Source organism: Plectropomus leopardus, chromosome 9, assembly GCF_026936395.1.
Source record: "Plectropomus leopardus strain MGB_pleo_1.0 chromosome 9, ASM2693639v1, whole genome shotgun sequence".
Taxonomy (NCBI): Eukaryota; Metazoa; Chordata; class Actinopteri; order Perciformes; family Serranidae; genus Plectropomus; species Plectropomus leopardus.
The window spans coordinates 11,499,915-11,516,750 of NC_142184.1; the positions used below are offsets into that span (position 1 = coordinate 11,499,915).

General features: G+C 38.4%; 1 protein-coding gene across 2 annotated transcripts; it reads left to right on the plus strand.

Moving 5' to 3' along the window:
• The first annotated feature begins 7,085 nt into the window (after positions 1-7,085).
• LOC121946741 (poly(rC)-binding protein 2-like) lies at positions 7,086-16,328 on the plus strand. Of its 2 annotated transcripts, none has more exons than XM_042491465.2 (13): positions 7,086-7,245; positions 8,025-8,157; positions 8,761-8,784; positions 8,877-8,909; positions 9,016-9,132; positions 9,443-9,574; positions 9,664-9,792; positions 9,938-10,012; positions 12,657-12,716; positions 13,040-13,112; positions 13,209-13,264; positions 13,413-13,582; positions 15,090-16,328. In XM_042491465.2, exons 2-13 carry the CDS (start codon positions 8,089-8,091, stop codon positions 15,124-15,126), a joined length of 975 nt encoding a protein of 324 aa, XP_042347399.1. In that variant the 5' UTR covers positions 7,086-7,245; positions 8,025-8,088; the 3' UTR covers positions 15,127-16,328. The 2 variants fall into 2 exon arrangements, with proteins under 2 accessions (XP_042347399.1, XP_042347400.1); XM_042491466.2 differs by having other exon boundaries at positions 12,657-12,698.
• Positions 16,329-16,836: the final 508 nt, after the last annotated feature.

The following is a 16,836-nucleotide window of genomic DNA, read 5'->3' on the forward strand; positions in this document are numbered from 1 at the left end:
TGCACAGTGATAGTTTTAAAGGAAATTAACTATATATATATACTTACATATTGTGTGTCCTTATTTTCTATATATAGTGTTACATCATATATTATATATATGATATATGATGTTATTACATCATGTTCCTGTTGGAACATGTCTGGTTGTGAAACTTTGGTTTTAAAAGGTTTTATTGGTGATTTTTCACAGTAAAACGTGAGTATTTTACTCTGTTAAAGACATTCCCCAGTTTCATATACCCTGCTACATGTAGCTATATGCTAACATTGGGGAAACATGTAATCTTGGTTGTTAATGTTGTTAATTTCTCCCTGATTTTGCATTATACTTATAAAAATCAACCAGTTGTGTTTACAAGCTCTTATAGGTGATTTTTCAAGATGGGAATTGCCGCTAATGATGGTGCAGAGATACAGAGGACCCGGAAATCCTGACCAATCAGAGCAGTCTGGGCTTTTTCGGTAGGGAGTCTTAAAGAGACAGGTGCTAAAACGGAGTGTCTCAAACAGAGGGTGAATACAGGTGTTCCAGCACGGACAGTATGAAGAAAATTGAGTGTTATTTGAACACTGAAACATGTAAACATGTTCCGGTACAAACCCAAAACATAAGTATGAACCTAAAGATGAGTATTAGGTCCTCTTTAATCTCTATTCCTATAGCATGTGCTCCCCTAAACACATAGAGTCCACAGATCGTGCCCACTGGCATGCATAACTGGGTTCTTCCTGTGGAGGATTGGCATTGAAACGCAGACTGCTCATCATGCTCGTGCCCCCAAGATATCACGCCAATTATTTGTCTCTGTGGGAGCAACCTATTTGTGGAAGATCTTCTTAAAATAAGAGGGGGAGTCACAGCCGCTCTACATCCTTTCTGGTTCCTGACTGGACAGTTTACGTGGGCACGTGTCACCTCTCGCTGCAACCCCGCAGGCCCATCTAACTGTGTCTGTAGAAAGGTAGTGACGTTGCATACACCATACAAGCGCAGGCTTTTGGTTCTGTTCACACCCCTGCAGAGAAAATTCAGTCCCACTGTGCAGCTCTGCATCTCCATTTTAGTGAGTTAACAGATCTGTACAACTTGCCCACGGCTCTGTCAAACATGAATCCCAACATTTCTTCTGCCACACACACATACACACACACTCAGATTTTTCTGTTCTGGATGACACAAATCACAAATAGGAAGAAAAATATTGTATCATAATATTTAAAATGTGCTAAATTGGAGACGCATGGTCTTCCTTAGAGGTGCATTTGCTTTTGTTTTCCATCTCTTTTCAAGACCTTTAATTTTTAAAACAACATTCACTTGCTAATTAGGTGACTAATTGGATATCCCTCTTGCTGGCTTTGAGTGTGTCATCAGTTTTCACACTGTAATCCAGATCATTTACTTTAATATGCACAGACAATTTACAGCTGAAGAGAATAAATTGGATTTAGTCTTCCTTTTTTCATTTTAAACAATAGTGTTTTCCACCACATAAAACCACACATGTGCAGCAAATATGTGTTATTACCGTAGTTAAAGGCTCACCACCGAAACACTCCCAAAACACAAAAGTGATCCCAGATGTGAATCCATATCACAGAAAGGTAATGCAACTTTGTGAGTGTTAAACAGGCTGGCAAGGATAGTCTGCAATGCACAGAGGCGGTGGGATGTCAGGGGCAGCTGACAAGAGGATGTTAGGTGGGCGAGTGGCATTTCATCATACAATTCATGCATGGTAATCAATGACCACTCACCGGTGGAGGGAATAGGGACCAGAGGGAGAGTGAGAGTGCCAGTGGGCATGTCAGATAAAAGCACTGAAGGAGAAAAACAGAACAGGAGGAGCCTGCATTGAATTTGGGGGGGGTGACAGAGAAAAAGGGGACGTGTAAAAAAGCACAAACTGTGGGAAAGATTCAGAGATTAAAGTAAGCAGATGATTATGTAAGCAATTATTTGACAGGGGGAGACACATAAAAGGCTGGGGAAACTGTGCTGATTGAAAAAGCTGAAGCGCTTGCACCTCCTCTCCTGTATAATCCATCTCTCGGTGATCGCTCCTCAGATCATGGAAACAGGACTGTTTTTACAATTAAATGACTGATTTGTTATGACAAAAAAAATCTTGTTCTCTGTCTTTCACATGATGTGTTTTTCATTTATTTACCTGTCAGGTTTTTTTTAGAAATAACTAAACCAACTCTGTTTATGTAGTATTATAGAAGGATTATTGAATGATCAGGCACAGGCCCAGGGGCCCAGAGTGTCAATGGCTCCCCTGAGCCTTAACCTGCAAAATGTCATTAAATTTAATATGTAGGGACCAAGAGAGGGCTCAAAATGACCACAAAGAGGAGCAAAGAAACTGCAAAGAGACACAAAATAACTATGAAAGTGGGTAAAGCGACCACAAAATGACCAAAAAAGACTCAAAATGACCTTGAAGAAACACAATATTGACCATAAAAAACACACAAAACAACCACAAAGAGATACAAAGTGACTATAAAGAGACACAAAACAACCACAAAGTTATTGGTACAAAATAACCAAGAGAGACACTAAATTATTTTAAAGAGATACTAAAGAAAACACAAAACAACCATAAGGAGACCAAAAATGACTTCAAAGAAACACAAAATGACCAAAAAGACACAAAATTACTTCAAAGAGAGACAAAACAACCAAAAAAAGACACATAATTACCTCAAAGAGAGACTAAATTACATCGGAGAGAAACAATATGGCAAATAAAGACACAGAATTAGATCAAAGACACACAAATGACTACAAGAAAACACAAGATTCAAAATGACTTCAAAGACATACAAAACTACCAAAAAATACCCGAAGAGACATAAAATGACTACAAAAAGACACAAAACATCCGCAAAGAGTCACAAAACAACCTCAAAGCCTGCAATACAGCTAAAAAGGTATATAATTGCGTCAAAAGAGACATAAAAAAGACCCAAAATTACCTAAATAAAATCAAAAATTACCTAAATGAGACTTGAACAAGTAGCCCAAACCACAAAAAGCTTCATAATGACTATTAAGATACACAAAACCACCACAAAGTCTGTGTTTCTTGCTGCATTGTATGCAGTGGGGCCCTTTTTATACCTGTGCCCGGGGCCCGCCTGTCTTATGATCAGAATCAGTTTTACTGGCCAAGTGTGCTTACACAAACAAGGAATTTGACTGTGGTTAGCTTTGCTCTCAATGTACAGGAATTAAACATTAAATATAAAAAATTAAAAACTGTTAAAAAACAGAAAATTGTAGTTTGAAAATGTGCATATGTACAAACCCTAATTAAACAATTTCAGCTAATATTTACAAGTCTGTCTGCGTAATGATATGCATTATGATCTGCCCATGCGTATAATGCAGGAGGTGTAGTTAGCTACAGTGAAAGTTTTACCTGTTAATAGTGCGTGGTGGTCTCTTATTGGGGCAAATCTGGTCAGCTATGTTTCTATTTAAAAAACAAACACCAGCAGCCTTGTAAGCCTGGCACCATTCAGGCAGCACTGCAGATGGCTTTGTAAAACAAGCTCCAACATCTACTGCCTGGATTCATTTTTGAGATTAAATTAAAAAAAAAAACCAAAAAAAACAGGAAGTGCTGAGACAAACTGCTTTCAGAATAGCTGAGCTCCATCTCTTCCAGTGTGGAGGCAATCTATCGAACGCAGAGTGATTCTGAACCAAAGAAACCGAGCCTGACATGATTCATGAGTCACACATGTAAACAGCAGCGTGTAAAGCACGCTGTGTAGGACATCAGCTCTGATCGAGAATTGGATTTATAAGATTAACGATTCAGGGGAATAGAAGATTAGTAGCAGACAATAGCGAGCTATTCTGACCATTGACTAATTGTATTGTGGGTGCTCTGATGTGCACCAGATTAATGAACATGTGCTGAGTGAGTTCAGGCAGAATACTCTGTCAACCAGACCATGAACACATGGCTATGAGGCTATACTGTTTTATCTGTCTCTCCTGCTGCTTCCCTGGCTTATACAGCACTCTGATATAACACTGTGATTTTGAGGTTTTAACTGTGCTCCGATTCTACTTCTCTAATTCAAAATAAACACTATAGGCCACAATTAAGAACCTCGTTTATGCCATCAATCATGTGACAAAACAACAAAACAACAACCCTCGCAGAAAACAAGGCAATCCATCACGAGGCGGAAAGTCATCAATCATATTCTTTGTTTAAAAAAAAACAACAACATAATAATAAAGCTGAAGCTCATTATTTTCAGGTCGAGAGGTGAATTCCTGAGGTCTTCTTTTTGCCAGCGTTGATATGGTATCAGCAGTTTTCAAATATCATCAGAGTATAACCCTGCAGGTACAAACGTCAGACCTTTATTTAGGTTATATTTAAAATCCTCCAGTGGATATGTCCCCGGATTTTTGTGAAATCAGCTTACCATTTACAGCCAATTTTACGGCCGCGTTGAGCAGCTCTGCTCTTGCTTGACCATATTATCCAATTACTGACCAACTGTCTACCCTTCATCATCAGACATTTTTTTAAAAAGGCCTACAAAAAGCCTCTGTGGCCTGATTCTATGCTGAGAGATTAATTACAGGAGGATAGCTAAAAGCATTATTATAGCTGTCCGTCTCTATAAAAATGTACATTTAGAGTGCTGACTCATTCAATGAAAATATTCCCAGGAGTGAGAACTTTTCGCTCCAGTTATATACATATCTTTAACTGCTTGAAATGCTTTTTATAAATAGGGTTATGGATAGTACTTCTTCAATAAATGCCAGAGAGGATGCAGGATTTCAAACAAGCCTGCAACCAGCTCAGCTCAGATTCCTGACACTCACAGAGTTATTGTGCCATCTGTTGGATTTATAGATAACTGCAGCAGTGTGTTATTGGGGACGAGTTTCATAGACACATCCTACAACCAACACCTCATTCAGAATCTGAAAAAGTCAGAATAATTAGCACTAGACATGTTTTAAAATGAAACTACCATCACTGAGTTAACCCTAGGCTAATTGGCTTGATTTGCATGGACAGAAGGCCATGAGCAACTTTAAAGGATATTGACCAGAAATAAGCAAGAAATTAGTATAAAGTACAAGAAAATTACCTGAAAAAAACCCAAACAAACATACAAACAAAAAACACAGGAGAGTTTAAAGAAAAACAGGAAAGGAAATAGGCTGAAAAAAGTGCTTGAAATTACAACAATTATGTAGAATTAATTTTAAATATTGTGATTCCCCCATGTTTTTGAGGTTTCAAAGGGTTAATAAATGCCTAGTGCTATCATTATTATTATTATTATTAAAGTTGTAACAAAGCACTCAAACATGTTTCCCGATGGCCAATTATTTGTAGCACTTTTTTTTAAATTGCGAAACCTACACATTAAAGGAATAGCCCAAGTGCTGCTGTATTTTAATGACAAAATTTCAATGATAACAACTTATGAACTATTTGTATGTTTTTTGAGTTTGTTCTTTACTCCCACATTTCATCCAATCACTGCTTGCATATAAACCCACTGTCACAGCATTTTTGGACAAATTATGCTTTAAACTGGCAATTTAATTATGGAAACAACAGTGAACAGAACATGGTAAACAGTCACAATATTAACACAGAACAAATTTTAAATTTCTTAAATTTCCCTCGGGATCAATAAAGTACCTATCTATCTATCTCTATCTATCAAATGCAATGCAATTGTTATTTTGTTATTTACAAGTTTATTTGACAGGAACCCTGTATATTAAACATAAATTTCAGTACTTTAAATCTGCTTAAAAATCATTTTCATGAACGGGCCCTCACACCTTTGCGCACGTTGAGGCTACTTGTGGGATGCTGACTGATGCGAGTGAGGTAGATTCAAAGCTGCAGCTTTGACTCTGAAGTCTGTTAGGTGGCTCTTAAGCCATTTTTCTGAGCCCATACAAGTAATCAGTAAAATGTCAAAATTTTGCCAGTCCCGATGTCTGTGCAAAATTTGGTGACTTTTTAAGTATGTTAAGGCCCTCAAAAATGGGTCTCACTTGTTCAAAAAAAAATAAAAAAAGGAGAAGAATTCCTTCAGTTTCAATAGGGTCCTCGCACCATTGGTGCTCAGGCCCTAATAACATCATAACAAATATGCAATACACGCAATAAGCATTATAAAATACTGATCCTATGTTTAATTGTTTGTTGTTTTAGATTAATAGCTCTCAAGGTGCAATTCGAGCATAATAATTAAAGTGCTACAACTACAAATGTTTCAGTCATAGTTTGTTTCTTTGTTGTTTACTTCAGTGCAAAGTCTTTGCACTTTGTAGTCAACATTTATAAGAATGTTTAATATAGTTTTAGCAGCCTCACATATGGCAGAGGTCCAAAAAAGTGTTGAGCTTATCAAATTTTTCACTGTGAACTAATAAGGAAAGCTTTTCCATTTTTGTGTTTCTGCCCACGCAGACTTTTTCCTCCGTGCTTAACATGACCTTTAAAAAAAATTTAAAACATTTTTTCATGAGCTTTGTGCTGCACAGTGTAACCTGGTTTAGATAAACACTTTACAGATAAAGCAATAGTAATAATAATAATTGTTATTATCACTATTGTTAAGTAAGGTCCCATACTGCATACTGTGTTTGTCGATGAAACAAAACAGTTTTGACACAGTCCATTTCTATTTTTAATTTATATGAAATCTCCCTAGAATGAACATCAATGTAATTATTTTGGAAATATTAACTTCCATCCACTACCCATAAAATACAACATTACAATAAATATAATTATCTGCACATTCATTGTACTCATTAATAAACTCTGCGTAACTGTCTAAAATAAAATAATTACCATCAAATAATGAATTTTTAAAAATAAAACGAAAATTAAAAAAAAAAAATCAAAGTTTTTCCTTACCTGAATAACACATTTTCTTTTCTTTTTTTCTGACAAACATTATGGTGGAGGGGCAGTTCTTTGATACATCCATGGGGGCAGCCCTCCGGGGTGGGCGGGGTTGACCCGGGCAGAGGGGCGGGGCAGTTGAGAGGTCAAAGTTGATTTCATTTTGTCTTTTGTGCCAAGCAGAAGAGTGGAGTCCGATCGAACAGCGGCGTCTCTTCCCTCTTCCCCGGATCCTTTCAAAACTCCCTCCCGAACCTCTCCCCTTCTACCCTTGCCACCCTACCCACCCCCTGAACACTCTTCAAGGGCCGGTTCGGGTAAGACTTCCAGAAATTCGGCTTTGTTTCTGTTTCCCCTCGCAGTGAAGGACGGGGATAACTCGGCGTGCCTCAGTACGCTCCGTAGGCCGCGGGATCCGGCTATTTCCTGGATCAGGCGATGCTAACGCTAGCGACCTGTATGGAAAATTACAGAGCTGTGTTAAACTTTATGGCTCACCGGAAGTTAACTGTTAGCCACTGGCTATTCTGAGTGTGTTTTACAGTTGCGGCGACTAAATATTCTTTTAGTCTAGTTACTCAAGTAGGTGAAAACATAGAAAGTTACGGTAGAAATGTAAGGATGCTAATTTAGCTTCAGCTCTTGCTTGCGTGACTAGCTGTGATGCTCATTCTGGAGCAGTATCTGCGATGTTAATGTTATCCTATGAGACTTTTGTTGCTACTATTGATGCACACACTTATTATAACATAATGATAAGGTTTGGTAGCTTGCATCTAGGGCTTACATATAATTATAAACACTATGTCGACAGCTGTTTAATGCCAGGAAATAGACATCGCCTTAGGGAGACAGTGGGTCATTGTGCTAACGTGAATGAGTGGACCCGAGCCAGTCTAACGTGAATTACTGGACTGAAATGCTTCATTCTTTTTACACGCCTAGTTAACGTTATTAAAGTACAGCATGATGTTGACTGCATGCACTGCTTCGTTGATCTACACTGACATCAGCTTTTTAGTAAACAAGGCTTTCTGCTCATAGTTTCCAGCTACTATATTTGCCCCTGATGGTCACATTTTCCACTCCATTGCAGACATTCAACCAGTGACCAAAGACCCACTTTGTTGGCCAGTTTAACTGTGGATTCAGCTGCAGCAATGGACTCAAGTCTGGTTGAAGGAGGACTTAATGTCACCCTAACCATCAGGCTACTCATGCACGGGAAGGTGAGTGTGACTGCATGCTTTGTTTGACAATAAAGTTTAAAAGCTGAGCTTCAGGGATATTTAACTTGCTTTGCTTAGGGGCCAAATGGGAAGAGGCCAAAAATATTTCCAGGATTTTAGGATGTTTGTTGGATTGTAGAACGTTTTTTATTGGATTTCAAGACATTTCTGGGATTTTTCAGGGCGTTTCTAAAATTTCAGAGTGTTTCTTGGCTTTTAGGACGCTTCCAGGAATGTAGGTCATTATTAGGATTTCAGCACATTTTTGGTATTTTAGGACATTTCCTGGGATTATAGGACATTGGGGGCTTAGCTTGGACCTCTTTCGGGGCATTCTACTGGCACTTTTTTTGATAAAAAAGATCAATTTTGATGCTGATTTAGGTGCCATATCTATACTAAAAGTACAAAAACTGTTCCCAGTGTGAATCGCTCTATTTTTATGGCAAATTATAAAATGATTGGGGGGGCACCCAGCACTCTACTGGGGGCCAGACTCGGCCTGGGGGCTGTAACTTCAGTATCACAGCTCTTAAGTCCTCTGCAGGTGACCATGAACACTGAGTTTATTTCAATAATGTGCATTTTTGTTCTCATTTGCAGGAGGTTGGAAGCATCATTGGCAAGGTGAGTTGTTTTTACTGCCAGAATGATTACTATCTGCAGCTTGCCCCTCGGTGTGTTTTGTAAACATTTGTGTATTTGTGCTTCCCTAACAGAAAGGAGAGTCGGTTAAGAAGATGAGAGAGGAGGTAAGATGCTTTAAAAAGAAAAGAAGAAGAGACATGCTCGTTGTACATCACGTGACAACACTGTGACTGATTTGAAATTTCCCGTTTTGTTACCCTGTCTGTACAGAGTGGCGCTCGCATCAACATCTCAGAGGGGAACTGTCCGGAGAGGATTATAACCCTGGCGGGACCCACCACCTCCATTTTTAAAGCCTTCTCCATGATCATTGAGAAACTGGAGGAGGTTAGATCTGCTCTCTGCACCTTAAATGACCAGTATGTAGGATTTAGGGGGTTAAGTTAACAGACGTGGAGCAACATATAATGAGTATGTTTTCTTTAGTGTATAATCACCTGAAAATAAGAATCTCTGTTTTTTGTCACCTTGGAATGGGCCGTTTTTATCTACACAGGGAGCTGGTCCTCGTCTACAGAGATTGCACTAAATCCCACTAAATCCTACAGCCTGTTCCTTTAAATCTGACGCGCTATAACAACAGAACGGACACGTTCAAATGTTCTAACTCCTCTTGTCGTGTCACCTTCCCCCCCAGGACATTAGCACCTCAATGACTAACAGTACAGCCACCAGCAAACCACCGGTCACCATGCGCCTCGTTGTGCCTGCAAGCCAGTGTGGCTCACTCATCGGCAAGGGTGGCTGCAAGATCAAGGAAATCAGAGAGGTTTGTCATCGTACTTCCTACTCTGTTGTAAAGTTTGTGTCTGATCTCTGTTATGTCCTGACACTTGTTGTTTGTTTGTGTGTTTGCAGTCAGCAGGAGCTCAGGTACAAGTAGCAGGGGACATGTTGCCCAACTCAACAGAGCGTGCCATCACCGTTGCAGGGACCCCACAGTCCATTATCGAGTGTGTCAAGCAGATCTGCGTTGTCATGCTTGAGGTACAGACTCTGTTTACTATAATGGTGCTTTGACTTTTTTGGGAATTTGTGATGTTTGTTATTGATACTCCTGATGGTTTGTTATTTTCTGTGTTACTGTGGATGTTTCTTCAATAGCCAATGGTGGATATTTCTGCTTTCTTAGTCTCCACCAAAGGGAGTGACCATCCCGTACAGACCCAAACCCTCAGGCTCTCCTGTCATCTTTGCAGGTGGTCAGGTAAACAACATTTGTTCTCTAGATTGTCACTTGCAGTATTTCTACTGGCTAGAACCGGCTCAATACCACTTTTCTTCCTTCAGTGTTGATACAGCAACCTTGAGAGTCAACCCATACTGATACCAATCCGAAACACTTTATTTCCCTTTATTAAACAAATAATCTGTTAATAAAACATTTGTATGGATGCATTTTGCCTAACTTTGCCAATTTAAAAACCTCACACTCAAAACTGTGTTAAAAAAAAATGTTGTACTCCCCCAAGTGAGCAAACACATGGATCACAACACGACTCAGTTATGCAATACTGCTGCTTCTTTTTGATTGGTCAGTGGCACGCTATTCAAACATTCAGTGTTGTACAACTCCAAGCTATACTTCCTGCTCCTTAATGACAAAATATTTTACACATTACACATTTTAATTTAAATATTCAAATATTAGTGTAATTAGTAATTGTCTGTTACTGTTTTTCTTTACATTTATATATTTTCACACTTAAATACTCAGCATATTATCCATACTTTATTTTTTAAAATATGTAAATAGTGTACTAATTGGTACCTATTACTGCATTTCAATTTTTTACATTTCTATTTTAATATACTTGTGTTTTTACTTGTTTCTACTTGCAATAATTCTCTATGCTGCATCAGAGCGACCGTTACGAACCACAATTTCCCCCTGGGGATCAAAAAAGTATTTCTGGTTCTAAAAACAAGTTCTAGTGTAGATGATAACTTAAATAACTATGACTCATCATAAAAAATAAAAGCATCTCTGGTATAAAATGTGAAGTGTAACACAGTATGTTAGATATCTTAAAGGTCCAGTGTGAAGGATTTAGGGGGATTTATTGGCAGAAATTGAGTATAATATTCACAACTACATTTTCATTCGTTTGTGATTGCCTGAAAATAATAATCGTTGTGTTTTGCTTACCGCAGAATGAGCTGTTCATATCTACGTTTAGAGCGGCTCCTCTTCAAAGGAGTCTGCCATGTTTTTCTACAGTAGCCCAGAGCGGACAAAACAAACACTGGCTGTAGATAGAACAGTTTGCGTTCTCACATTGGCCACTGTAGTCTTCAACATTGACACTTGATCCTGCCCACAAAAAAAGTCCCACCAGGGTTTTGCAGATGGTTTTGGGGATATTTGCAGCCTGAAATGTCTGATTTTAGGGCAGCTTAAAAAAAAACTGCAATATTTATAGGCTTGTTTTTTATTTTTACAATTAAATTGGGGGTTAGTAAAAATTACAAAGATGCCTTGAAATTTATTCAAAACGTGGTCTCATCGCTACTCATCATATTTTAGCCCTTGGTTAGAAGCCTCGTGAGTGGTTTACATCTGACACTGAGCTGTAAATGTAATGCCGACACCAAAATGGCTCATCTCTGATGTTAAACTCATTAATAACCACTGGGTTACATTAGCCGTGTGATGCTAACAGTTAGCCCTGTCACTGTGTGTGTGACCGTGTGTCTGAGCTCCAGTCCCGCCGTTGCAGGCTTAGGATTCACAGAGAGGGAAACAACGCTACATGCGGCTCTACAATGAAATGTGTTTTTACCTGTTTTAAATAGTCAAATTTGCAGTTTACACCAAATGGAAAGGTCACGTAGAATTCACGGGGATTGGCTGAATTTGCGTTAATTGTTGTGATCGCAACATCGTGGAGGGGATGACTAAATCCTAGACACTAGACCTTTAAGACACTCACAGCTGATACTCTAGGCTCTTATTACACCTGATATCAAGTTAGCTGCATTCAAAAATAATATCTAAGTTTAGATGCTGTCAGCTCTAAAGTGACACACGCTGCTCATCTGTCGCCAAAGTTTTGTTCAGACTCTCCTTTTCTTACAATATCACATCCAGTGATTTTGGCCTGGATTAGGTCAATACAGATATTTTGTATCAGATCGGCACATCCCTGTGACCCGCAGTGTCCACTGTTTTGGGGACAATAAGTAAGGGCTGATACTGTTTTTTCAGGGCAGATGCCGATACAGATTATTAGAAATTAAAGAGACTGATAACTGATGTTGTAATCAATATGCATTAACAATGAAAATTCAAATCTTTCTGTCAATATTTAGAATTTGGAATAAACTCCAACAATTAAACTTTGTTTAAATGCCTTTAACAAATGTTTAATAAAAACTGAGACATTCAACATTATATATAGCAAGTTCCCCGCAACATTTTTTTAAAAAAGTCAAGTGAAAATTCAAACAAAATATGAATAAATAAAAATAACTCCCTGAGTTTTTTTTACAAAGTTAAAAGCTCCTCTAATAATGACACTTTCTTTACACTTTTTAATTAATTAATTTTATCGGCAATCATTAAAATGAAATACCGATACAGGTAATTGGCAAAATGTCAGACGTCGGTCCCAATAATTGGCCAGGCTGATAATCTGTTGACCACCTTGAAAATAATCTATCTTTGAACTGAAGCACTGCCTGTCAAAACATTTTAATTACACTTGAGCTATCACTCTGGTTGCGTTTGTGTTGTCTGTAGCGTGCCCGGCTTTGTTCTTGTGACACACCGAGGACGGGGGACTGATGGATATTGGAGTACACTGTGTGTGACTCTGCCACACCCTCTAAGTGCTGTTCTCTCCTTGCAGGCATACGCTGTCCAAGGGCAGCACGGCATTCCACAGCCTGATGTAAGTGAAGGGCCCTCTGTAAGTGATCCAATATATTTGCAACTTCGGTCCTGGGAAGCCATGCCACCTTCTTATTTCATCCCACTGACTCTTAACCCCCCCCCAACCACTGCCTGATATCCATGTAACAACTCCCAACATTATACTTATTTAACATTTTTTTCCCTTTTAGAATAAATCACCAGTTCCATTTTCCATTTCACATTTTCCTCTCATCATCACTTTAACCACGTACAAAAGGGACATAATTACAAAATTCCAGCTTTGAAATTTCTTCTAGATTTTTCCTCACTCATGTTTTCTGTTTGCTTTTCGCGTCCTTTCCTCCGTTGTTTCAACAGCTCACCAAACTTCACCAGCTGGCCATGCAGCAGAGCCCCTTCCCCATTGCACATAGCAACCAGGGCTTCCAGGGTAGGTGGACAGATTGAAAGAGGGAATGCGATTACTGTAGATTTGTAATAATCCAACCCGTCAACACTCTCATGGGCTTTCTTTGCGTTTCTTCAGCTGGGATGGATGCCTCTGCACAAACTGGCTCTCATGAGCTGACCATTCCAAACGATGTAAGTCTTGTTATCTGCTTCACGATCATCTACTGTGAAGAGTTTGTTCTCTGCAGAGAAACATGAAGCCACTTTAAAGCAGCTTATTTTCTTTCTGTTTTTGAGATCGAAGGTGCCGATGTGTGATGTTTTTCTTCTTCCCCCTCAGCTCATTGGCTGCATCATCGGCCGTCAGGGCGCAAAGATCAATGAGATCCGTCAGATGTCAGGGGCTCAGATCAAGATTGCCAACCCCGTGGAGGGCTCCACTGACAGAACAGTCACCATCACTGGCACCCATGCCAGTATCAGCCTGGCTGAGTACCTGATCAATGCCCGGTAAGAGGCTTAATGCAACTCATCCATCACAGATCGGCCGATTGACAAGAACACGGCAGCGTTTTAGGTCTGACTGTTCACTCTGTGTCTGAAGATCTAAAACTCTGCCGTTCACAGGGGTCCAACATTAACTATGGGTGCACAAAATATATTCTTTATGGGTTTTTAAAAAAAAATATATAAACAGTCAACAGGCACCCATTCTCCATAATTCTCACAGTTAACCCTTTAAAACTTGCATCAGCATTTCTTGTGCTGGCTTCAGACGCCTTTCATAAGCATTTAAACCTTTGAAACTTTTTTTTTCTTCCCAAAAAAATAGGAAAAGGCAATCAGCAATTGGGGCGTGAAATGACCTGGGAAAAAAAAGAAAATAGAGTCATCAGTCAATTGTAAAATACTTATCGTTATTATAATTATTAATTTAAAATAAGTATATAGAAATATTGTAGTGTGGCTCAAGCAGTTTGACTACACGCTTTAATTTATTACTCTCTAAGACTCTTAGTTCAGTTTCATGTATTCAGCGATTAAAACTCGGATTCGTTACTTTGGAAGAATCTGAACCTGCAGTGGGAGGCTGCCTGAACACTGTGGACTCTATTTTCAGTCTGTTTTGTTTCATTCTGCAAATCGACACATGGTGATGGAGTCATAAATTAAATTAGCAACCATCACGAGAGCTCCGCCTTGTAACGCAATAAGAGCTCATCAAGAGCTCATAGCAGTCATGGTGGCAGTGGGTTGGAGGGGATGGGAGGGCGACATGACGCCATGGATGTTTGTGTCGTTGCTGTTTATCTGCTTTCAAAGCCCTCTGACCGGCACTGACCTGTATGGAAGGTGCTGAGGGCTAATGTATTTACTATTACCAGAGCATTGGACGGGTCCGTTTTTATAGACGGGAAGTCCCACTCAGACAGGATAAAAATATCAGAGGAAGTGAATAATAACATATTTGTCATGCTTCAGATTTATCTGACTTCATCCTTTTGTGGGAGCAGTTTTTGTTATTGCTAAATGGGAAAAGATATTTATAATATTCAGGGCATTTTGGAAAATCTCGCACCACAGCAGTGATTCCCAACTCTTGGGTCCACTCTGAATGGACTGCAAGTGACTCGTGAATGTGTCGTTTGTTAAAAAAAACACACTTTATTTTGAATTACAGTGAATATTTGGCACAAAGCTTTTATTTTGAAGTGTAGTTTCTAGTTACTCTTGCAACATGTTGTATTTCTTTGTGCTCTAAGCCCAACGTGTTGTTTACATTTTGTGAAATAAAATTGAAAATGTGGCCGTTGATAATGTGCGGGCCTTGAACTAATGACTAAGGAGAAATCTGGACCCCGTAACTGGACCGGTTGGGAATCACAGAACTCAAACTGCCGGCAGAGCAAATGAAACACAACAAGCAACGTGTCTCTGTCTAAACACTTAAATTTGCTGTATGGGCTTTTTAATTAAATGTTATTAGGTATTAAAATGTTCCTGTTTTGATCCTCAGGCTCTCTTCTGAAGCTACTGGACTCGCAGCCAACTGACATGGAGGATCTTCATCAGCACCTAACGTAACCCCTCCCCCTACTTTTTACCAAGAGGTCCCTTATTGAACTTAATGCAAAAACCAAGTACTCTAAACTCACTGTTTTCTCCTCTGCTTTGGTTAGACGCCTACTCGGTTGTAATTACACCATCTTCATGATATTGGTATTTTATTTATTTATTATGTTTTTAAATTCCCATTGCATATAGTTTTTAAAGACTTCCTTCTGTTGTATTTTTTCCTCTTATTTTACTGTATATCTGTATGAACTTCTTGATATAGGTAAAAAGTTTTGGAAAAATCTGAAAAGGCATAAATGATGTTTTTCTTATGTCAGATTTTTCTTAGAAAATGTAAAAAAATGAAGAAAAAAAGAAACACAATAACGTAGATGGACTGTTCTTTCCCTTTTAAATATCTATTTATTTTTATTTAATACACAGCTCCTTGTAAGAATAGAGTTCATTGATATTTGCCATCTTCTATTTGAAGCTGTACTTCCTGAATGAGGCATTGTGGGTTTAACGGGTTCAATGGGTGTAAATGATCTCCAGGTGAAGAAGTATGCAGGAAAAACCCTTTTTAGTCGGGAGGTAATTCATCTCTCGTCGAGTGCGGGTTCAAAGGAGAATTTTAAGCTACGTTTTTGTCTCACATCTAATTTGCTGAGTAATTGTTTTGTGTCATTCCTGTGTTTCCATCCGTTTTATTTCTCGATCAGGACTTTTGAGCATTGTTGTGTATTGGATTCTGATAAGGGTGGGTGGGCCTTGGTCACCAGGTGAGGGGCCTGAATGAGAGGAAAATATTTTCTTTTCTCTGAAATTACTAAGACCATAGTCATGACGACGATGATAATAATAATAACATTGAAATGTTTGTTTTAAATAGAGAAAATATTTTTTTTAACTGCAGGGCTGGGGAATGCTGCAAGGGGCAAAACTACAAGACATATTGGTCTTTATAAGTATATTATGCTGAGGTATTAAATTATGATTAACTAGAAGGAGAATTATAGAATTAACACTAGTTTCCTGCTATCCTTTTTTGCCTGGGTCAGATTTTATTTTTTATTATTCTTTGCAGGATGAAGAAACTCACGTTTTTGTGCACGTTTTCAAACTATTGTAGATCTGGGTGCAATTAAATTGTTGAAGAAATGAAATGCAGAAATAAAAAAGATGTGAAATGCTTACATAATTTGTCATTCTTAACACTGTAATGTTAAGGTTTAGGGCTTGACAGATATTTTTCTTTTTCAGGGCCGATATCGGTTATTAGTAGTTAATGAGACAGATAACCAATATGCATTTACAATAAATTAAATCTTTTTGTCAATATTTAGAATTTAAAATATAATAAACTACAACGCAAAACTCTGTTTAAATGTCTTTAGCAAATGTGTAATCAAAACTTAATCTTTCAACATCATTTAAAAAAAGTTCCCAGCAACTTTTTTTTTATAAAGTCAAGTGAAAATTCAATTAAAAATGAATAAAAATAGCTCCCTGAGGTTTTATAAAGTAAAAGTTCCTCCCTTGCTGAAACTTTCTTTGCATTTTTAATGAATTAATTTTATCAGCGATCATTAAAATGATACAAATAATTGGCAAAATGCCAAATATCAACCAGGCTGATGATCTGTCGACTCCTATTAAGGTTAATTCATAAAGACAGCTGACAAGACATTACATCGGATTATGCTGTT